The 9,025-nt window shown below is 44.5% G+C and overlaps 1 protein-coding gene across 1 annotated transcript; it reads right to left on the reverse strand.

Moving 5' to 3' along the window:
- Positions 1-6,722: 6,722 nt before the first annotated feature.
- LOC115080476 (vomeronasal type-2 receptor 26-like) lies at positions 6,723-8,166 on the reverse strand. Its single transcript, XM_029584671.1, has one exon. It carries the CDS (start codon positions 8,046-8,048, stop codon positions 7,122-7,124), a length of 927 nt encoding a protein of 308 aa, XP_029440531.1. The 5' UTR covers positions 8,049-8,166; the 3' UTR covers positions 6,723-7,121.
- Between the last annotated feature and the right edge of the window lie 859 nt (positions 8,167-9,025).

Here is a 9,025-nt window from a genome sequence, read left to right on the forward strand (position 1 = left end):
CAGTGGCTGTATTTGCAGCAATTTATTAAACTTTAAACCTATTACTGTGTGAGCCAGTGTAGTACCCGTGCTATTAGCTTTGCCACAATACCTAAGTATAGAGAGGTGTTTTAACTCTGTGTCTGGTTCTGTGTGTACTGTGTACAAGAGTCAGTGCATCCACAAAGAGAGCAGTCTGTGCCAGTCACCACCATAGGTACAGCCAGGCACTTTGTGGATTAATTTATATTCTTACTCCATGTATTACTATTGCACAGCTGTGTACTACTACTACACACGTATTAGGGCATTATACCATTATTTGCTTTTTCTGTGTATGCGTATGCAGTGCACTAGTCAGCAGAGCAAAATACTAAAATAGCTCTACAGTAGTGCATTCTTTCTATGTGTTGCTCAATACTGTAGACACACTAGTGTCAGAGTGACACACACACATCCACTTCATTTTAAGAAATAAAGATTAAAACATCTTTTATCCAGCACTGCAGCAGATAAAATCCCATCATGTCAAGCAAAGGTACTAGAGGATGTGGGAAGCCCGCAGTTGTTGGTAGGGGATTTGTTAGCAAGACAACAGTGAGTCCCCCAACCAAAACAAAAAGAGATTTTTTTCAAATCCAAAATGTCAGCAGGAGAGGCAGGAAGCATCCAAAGTGGTGGCAAGGACTATCGGTGAGATGATCAGTTTAGACGATCAGCCTCTGCAGGTCATTGAGAATTTGGGGCTCAGGTTTTTGCTGCAGCTTCTAGCACCAAACTATAAAGTGCCCTCCAGGACTACTTTCAGCAGAAAAGTCATCCCCAATTTGTTCAAACATTGTCATAGCCATGTGCAGGCGCTGCTGGTGAAGGCACAGGGGAGCAATGTGCATTTCACAAGCGACATCTGGATATCCACAAATGCCTAACACTCTTCACTCACAAGTGCATGAGCCCGACTTGTGAGTGTATCTCCCGATTTCGACCCATGCCGGGCTTTTCAAATCTGCCTCTAAGGCAGTAATTAAAGAAAAATAATATCGCCAGCTATAGAGGGGGAAGACACCCTGTCCTTGAAGGAAATCACCTTGGACCTGGTCCACTACACCCGCTGCTTGACCACATTCTAAAGCATCCTAGTAATGACAGAGGAGTGTGGAGGCCATTTTCTGCTGGAATCAGATAGGTACTCGCTCCTCATTCCTTTTTTTGTTTTGAGGGGTAAACAAGCACCCTTGCACCAACTGTGTATATTTTATTGTAAGCTGTCATGATCTCTGCAGGGTGTGGCTAGTACATTATTTTACATTAATAAACATATATTCATATTGCCCTAAGAGTGTGCTGAGGATCAAGAGATGAGTACTGAGGCACCTAGAAGTAGGAGAATCTTAAGGCAGCATTTCACAATCGGTGTAGCAACATTTTCTTCCAGTTGATAGTCAGAGCCCCATTAGAAGAATTCAGGTACTGCAGCAATTTTCATTGTTATCTTTCACCCTCCAATGGCTGGCCTGCAGGATGTCCTCCCGCCAGCAGGGGGAGTCATAGAGCAATGCTTATCACAGCTGTTTCTGTTGCCCCCTCTGCTGGCTCTACTCTGCAATTGAAACTGCACAGGGCCCTGTAGTCTTGCAAGTCTTGCTATCCCATGCATTTCTGATTGAAGAAGGAAACCAGCAGAGGAGGAAACCAGTACTAGGTAGGTGCTGCAGGAGGACATCTGTAGGTTCCAGGATAGAGGGGATGGGGAGGGAAGGAGGTGTTGGGAGACAGGAAGGTAAGGGAGGAGAAAGCAATTAGGGAATAGAATGTGGTGGTGATGATGGGGAGGGGGAGAGAGAAGGAAGGAGAATTTGAAGCTAGGGAGATAGCACAAGAGTGAAGGAAAGGTGATAGTGATGATGCCATAGGATGGGGTAAGGGAATGAGTAGATGATGATGCCAAGGAATGGGGGAATAGGAAGGTGGATGATGATGATGATGATGCCAGAGGGTGAGGGAGAATTAAGGGAAGAAAAGGTGATGATGCCAGGGGAGAGAGAAGAGAAGGTGATGATTTCAGGGTTGGAGGGAGAGTAAAGAGGGGAAGGGATTTTGGTGATGACGTAAGGGGTGTGGGGAAGATGGAAAGGGGGAAGCATGAAGGGAAGACTCGGCAATGATGATGATAGGAGTGGGAAGAATGAAGGAAAGGTGACGATGCCAGGTGGCAGTATAATGAAGGTGATGGTGTGCCGTGATGAAGTGAGCCCGCACCACACAGAAAAGACTGAGAACCAGGAAGCCTAAGACTGAGGAGAACCAGAAGCAAACGGTGGAGAAGGAAGCATTACTTCCAGATTCTTCGCTCTCACTTGAAATCTGAAGAAGCGGATTTCTTCTTTGGAGTCAGAAGGTGAAACTGATTCTAAGCTGATGCCAATCAGACGAGCAGGAGCTCAGTGGCCAGAAGAAACGTTCCGACCTAAAAGGGCTGCACTGCATCCAGGGTGTAGGTACTAGAAATAAGGGGCAACCCCAGGCAGGGTCCCTCAAATAGTACCTTTCCTGGTGAAGATACTCCTAGAGGTGCAGATTTGGTGCTGTCAGGCCGATGCAATAAAATGTGCGTCCAAACTGGAGGCCCGTTTTTTAACGCGTGTGCATCCACCTCTCCTGGGCGCCTGATGCAATGTGTAAACAAGCTGCTGCGTTAAAATGGATGCGCTAGGTATAAATTGCACGTCCCCCGTGCGTCCTTGGCATCGGGTGCCCAGGAGAGGTGGCTGTGTGGGGGTTACCAAAGCAGATGCTCCGTTTACTAGCGTCCATTTTATCCCGCAGCAGCTAATTGACCAGCACAATATACACGGCCGGGAGCATGTACATTGTGTGTGTGTGTGTGTTGTGTGCACAGAAATGTTATTTTTTTCAGGTAAGCATTTTTTAATTTAGCGTGGTATCGTTTTCTGTGGTTCCTCCTACTTAGTATTGCAACAGAGGAAGCACAGAAAGCACAATATTTTGTATTTTCGTTCAGCTCAATATGCACTGTAAGGCTTAATGCCAGCCCCCATGCTGGCGTGAAATTTGCAGCGTTAACAAGGGCGTGTTGGGCAAGCAAGGAATTTTTGCATCGCGGGTAGTAACTAATAGCTTCACCTGTATGGCATTTACATGTGATGAGCGCTATTAGCTACGCGCGAGATTGAACACGCTAATCCCCTTTTTGCATTGGGTGTTTGCCTAGCCCGTCCAAACTGCGTGTCCAACCACGGGTTAACCTGTGCACTAGCCTGAGCACATGACATGGCATCAGCCCCCGTGAATTTTGGACTAGATAACCATGTTATTTATGTATTTATTGCATGGATTATATCAGATACAGATGTACTGTTTGCCAAATAATTTATTTGCATTAAAGTGATCAGGAAAATTATTTTTTAAATAACCCCAACATGGTGCACAGTGACATTTTTATTTTTAATTGCTTTATTTTCCTCTATTGGGACTTTACTAGAAGATCTCACAATCCTAAAGACTTTTTATTTCAAACCTATCAGAAAATCACCCTAGGAACATGGATTGTCAAAACCATCACCAAAAAAAACCAAAAAAACTATTAATGGTATTTTACTAAATGTACTCCTGGGGTAATTTTGCACAAACTCTTCAAAATTCTGCATCTTTGAGTGCGAATTGTTTTTTGTACTGCAGTCTGAATTAATTATTCTTCAGATTGTGATTATATTGTATTACCTTTACCAAGAAAGTAGACGTTTTCAGAATTCGACAATCTGGCACAGCATTGTTTTGATTCGAATGGTCTAGGGTCTGGCAGTTAAGATTTAAGGCGTAAAAATGCAGAGCAATACATTTAAAGGTGAATTTTAAAAGCCAACTGCAAGCCAAAATCAGGAGCTGGAGGCGCATCCAGCAGGATTTTATAAACCGCCCAAATGTGTGCACAAGTACCGACGCATGAATAGCTCGTATTGGGAGAAAAAGGAGCAGAATGTGGGTGGGGCATGGGCGGGCCCGAGATATGTGCGCACAATTAGCTACGCCCTTGGGCGCACGCCCAGGTACATTTCAATGCAATAAGCTGAAATTTAAAAGCCCGACGCGTGCCGAAATTAGCTGATGCGCAAATATGTCGGGTTCGCACATGCCGAGCAGATTTTACAAGCCGCCCGGATACGTACATAAATGCCACTGCGTGCACATATCAGAACTTCTCACAAAGGGGTGGGGGATGGGCGTTTCCGAATTTTAACCAGAAATTTGCATGTAAATACTTACACGATCTTGCCCGTGCTGAGGCCCCCTGCTATGTAACATAACATAGTAACAACGGCAGAGAAGACCTAATGGTCCATCCAATCTTTGCAGCAAATTGCCCATGGCAGTAACTGCTGCTCCATGCACATTACCCACAGTTCATCCACCACTGTGGCGTGTAAGTCCAAAAAAAACCCCCTAATGAGCCATTTCAGAGGGGTTTAAAGGATCTGGAAGTAACTGGGAGGAGTACAGGCTATCAAACCATGAGGGGGTTGGAGGACCTGTTAACTGGGTGAACTGGGAACAAACTGGAAAAACTGGCAAATTCATTGGCACGCGTCCCTTTTAAAATCCCCCCACTGACGCAGTAAAACGTCTTTTGCGCACACAGGTGTGCGACTACTTGAAATTGGGCACACGTGTGTGCATGGCCGGGCTATTTTAGAACATGCATGTATATATGTGAGTAGGTCACAAAATAGCCGACAAACACTGGCGCACATGTATGAAAGTTACTGTCATAGTTTTGCTATGGATCAGGTGTAAGTCTTATTAAAACTATTTCATCTCTGAGGTGTGTGAGGGATCTGGGTTAACTATGGAGCGTACAAGCTAAAGAACCGGGGAGGTTTGGAGGACTTAGCTTTAGGCTGGGCAAACTGGTGGATGAACTGATAAAACGGGTCATGGGCTGGAGGCGCAATTGTGCATCCTGAAGCTGGCTTATGCTGTCATGCACGTGCAAGCGTAAAATGAGGCGCACACATATGCACGGCAGGGCTATTTTATAACATGCACGCGTATGGGTGCGCAGGGCGTAAAACTGCCATGGATTTGGCCGCGCGCCCAAGCCGCCCATACACCCATGTATATGTGCTCTCATGAACCGGTTTTAAAGTGACCATTCCTGGATGTAAAAACCCGTGGCAGAAGCACAGTATTGGAGGTGAAATTCTCCTAAGCACAAAGGAAGAGCGGGATGAGAGGATGATTGCATCTGATGATCTTGAGGTGGCCAAACAGGTGGATAAAGTGAGGGTGAAAGTCAGAAAGATGCTTGGCTGCATAGGGAGAGGAATGGAGGTGACATTGCCCCTGTACAGGTCCCTGGTGAGACCTCACTGAGTACAGTTCTGGAGGCCGCACCTTCAGAAGGATAGAAACAGGATGGAGTCGCTCCAGAGGGAGGCTACTGACATGGTCAGTGGTCTTCATTCTAAAGAACATGAGGATAGACTTAAAGATCTAAATATGTACACGCTAGAGGAAAGGTGAGATAGGGGAGATATGAGAGACATTCAGATATCTCAAAGGTTTCCATGCACAGGAGGCAGGCCACTTTCAACATTAAAGAAGCGCTAGAGTGAGGGGGTCGTGGGATGAGGGTGAAAGGGGGTAGACTCAGGAGTAATCTTAGGAAATATTATTTTACAGAGCGGGTGGTGGATGTGTGGAACGGCCTCCCACTGGAGGTGGCAGAGACAAAAACAGAATCTGAATTAAAGGAAGTATGGGATAAATATAGGGGATCTGTAAGGAAGTGATGGGAATTATAAAGCAGGCTATATAGGCCATTTGATCATTTTCTGCCATCATGTTTCTATGTTCCTATAGTGCAGGATATCCCAGTAGTAGTTTCTGGGCATGTTACTTTGATTTCATTTCTGTATTGTATATTTATCTCTCAAGAATCTATTAGAGGTGAATTTTGAAAGCGGTTTGTCCAGTTCATTCCTAGCCAGCTAAATGTGTGTGTCTGTGTGCGTCTCTCTCTGACACACACACATGCTCCCTCTGTCTCTCACCAAGCATGTATGTGTGTGTGAGAGAGAGGGAGCATATTGGGTGTGTGTGTGTGTCTCTCTCTCTGACACACACACATGCTCCCTCTGTCTCTCACCAAGCATGTATGTGTGTGTGTATGAGAGAGAGGGAGCATATTGTGTGTGTGTGCATGCTCCCAGTCTACAACAATCTTAGGATGACAGATATGGAGAGCAGGAGATTTTTACAATCCTTAATAGTTTTAGTTATTGGGTGTTATTTGATATGTCTGATGTTTTGATATATTTTATCGATGTTTAGGACATTTTAAAATTATATATTGGGGGGGGGGGGGTGCCAAAGAGTATCCACCCCAGGTGCCAAATACTGTAGGTACGCCTCTGCTCCTGAGTCTGCCCCTTTTCACCCTCATCCCATGACTCCCCTTTCCAGAGCCTTCTTTCAGTTGCAAGGGACCTGCCTCCTGTGTATTAATGCCATGGAGATATTTAAATGTCCCTATCATATCTCCCCTCTTCTGCCTTTCCTCTAGGGTGTACATGTTTAGATCTTTAAATCTGTCCCCATATGCTTTAGAACAAAGACCACTGACCATTTTAGTAGCCACCTTGCAGATGAACTCTTTCTGGTTTTCACCCTTTTGCAGATGTGGTCTCCAGACTTCCAAAGAGGTCTCACCAGTGACTGATACAGGGACAATATCGCCTCCCTTTTTCTGCTGACCCTTCCTCTTCCTATGCACCTAAGCATCCATTGGAGTTTTCCCATTGCCTTATCTATTTGATTGGCCACGATGGGATCATCAGATATGATCACGCCTCAATCCTGCTCTTATTTTGTAGATAAAAGAATTTTGCCCCGTTACTATACTGCTCCCTAGGGTTTTTGCAGACCACATGCATGACCCTGCAATTTTTTTAATAGCTTTAAATCTTAGCTGTCAGATTCTAGACTATTCCTCATCATAGCTGGATAAGTTTAAAACTACCAGAGAGCAGTTCTCAAGTTAGCCAGGAAAACTTAACTGGCTAACTTTGACAAAACCAGATATTTTCAGCAGCACAGCTATGCTACTGAATATCCCAGCAAAGTTAAGCAGATACATTTATTTCATTAATTTTGCTACCTGGCTTGTGGCCGAAAATGGACCTCTTAGTGTTTATTTCTGGTCTTATTAGAATAATGTAACATTTTGGGAGAAAAATTAGGAACAGTAATCCCATGCCTGAGGACAGAATGGCAAAGATCTCCACCATGACCATGTACTTCCCTTTTGTGCTAAGGTATGCAGGAATGAAAGACAGCCAGACACTCACAAAGACCAGCATGCTGAAGGTAATAAACTTGGCCTCATTGAAACTGTCTGGTAATGTCCTAACCAGGAAGGCAACAAAGAAGCAAATGATGGTCAGGAAGCCCATATATCCCAGCATGCAGTAGAAGAGTAGGGTCAGTCCATTATTACACTCAATGATTATCTTCCTGCTTTCAGATCTGGTGTTGTACTCAGGAAAGGGAGGATGACTAAATATCCAATAAGTGCAGATAATCAGCTGTATAAGAGAGCAGAATACAACAATAAATTTAGGTAAGTTTGGCCCAATCCATTTATGGAGATGATTGTGGGGCTTGACGGCCTTGAAGGCAATGACCACAGTGACAGTTTTTGCCAATATGCAAGAGATGCTGACTGTAAAGATGAGGCCGAAGGCAGGCTGGCGGACCATGCAAGTAAGCTTCACAGGAAGGCCAAGAAATGCCAAGGAGCAGAGGAAGCAGAGTGTGAGGGTGCAGAGGAGGAGGTAGCTGAGGCCCCGGTTGTTGGCTCTCACAATGGGTGTGTTCTGGAACCTGAAGAAGATGATGAGGATGAGGACAGAGATCAAAGACAGGATGACAGCAACAGCAGCCAAGGCTGCTCCCACTGGATCCTGGTAGGAGAGGAACTCGGTGGCTTTTGGAAGGCACTTCTCTCGACTCTCATTGGGCCAGTGGTCTTCTGGGCATTTCCAACACATGATTGTATCTGAAATGGAGGAGAAATCGCATTCATCAGTCCAAGCTATGAACACAACCTGCCCATATGCTTTATAACTTATAAGGGTCCATTCTCCTTCTTGAAGAGTAAATGTTATCCCTGGAAGAATTAAGACTGAATATATTATATTACCTACTGTCTATTATTATTTATTCATTATTATTATTACCTACTGATCTGGGCTTTTTTCTCTCTTCACATCAACGGCTGGTATGCAATCCTAGTGAGGTCCATTTTCAAACAGATGCCGAATGGCCAAGATAACAGAGGAAAATGTATTAATCTAACTGGCAAGGTTTTCAGTGGAAAATTTCCCAAATCTAATCGGTCAAAATATGACCCAGTAGGTTTCGTGAAACTGGCTTCCCCAGCTAACACAGAAAATAAGTGTTAACCAGCTAAGGCCTTTTAAAAAATAATAACCACAAAACCAGCAAATCTCTTCCCTCCTGACAGCAAACCTTTACATGAATGACCCCTGAGTCCAGAACCCCATTCCTGCCAAATCAAATGATGTAAAGGAGCTGGTCATTTGCCTGTACCCCCTCCTAATTTCCCTCTTTCCCTTCTGAAAGCTGAAATGTAACAAGAACTGGCTTATGAGGCCCAATATCCCTTTCTCAAGTTTATTAAAAATAACGAAACAAAACCTGGCCATTCACCCTTCTCATTCTTAAAAGCCAAAATTAAAAATGCCCATGACTGTAACTTACCCGCTCACGGCGTTTTAAACTCTGCACCTGTATGTTCTTAAGGGGCTCTCAGGGCTGGAGGAAGGAATCCTAGGCATTACTGAGGGTGGTAATCACAGTCCAAAGGTCCCTCTAACTCACTGTGCCACCATCCTCCTCCTCTTCCTCTTCCTATTACTAGTTAATAATACTAGACGTATACAATATTGTACAGATGAACATATGAGATGGTCCCAGTGCCCACTTAGCTTACAATTTAGTCAAG

This window comes from Rhinatrema bivittatum, chromosome 19 (genome assembly GCF_901001135.1).
Source record: "Rhinatrema bivittatum chromosome 19, aRhiBiv1.1, whole genome shotgun sequence".
Lineage (NCBI taxonomy): Eukaryota > Metazoa > Chordata > Amphibia > Gymnophiona > Rhinatrematidae > Rhinatrema > Rhinatrema bivittatum.

Bases quoted from the DNA above. Each gene is read 5' to 3' on its own strand.
- LOC115080476 (XM_029584671.1), bottom strand. From the start codon at position 8,048: ATGTGTTGGAAATGCCCAGAAGACCACTGGCCCAATGAGAGTCGAGAG.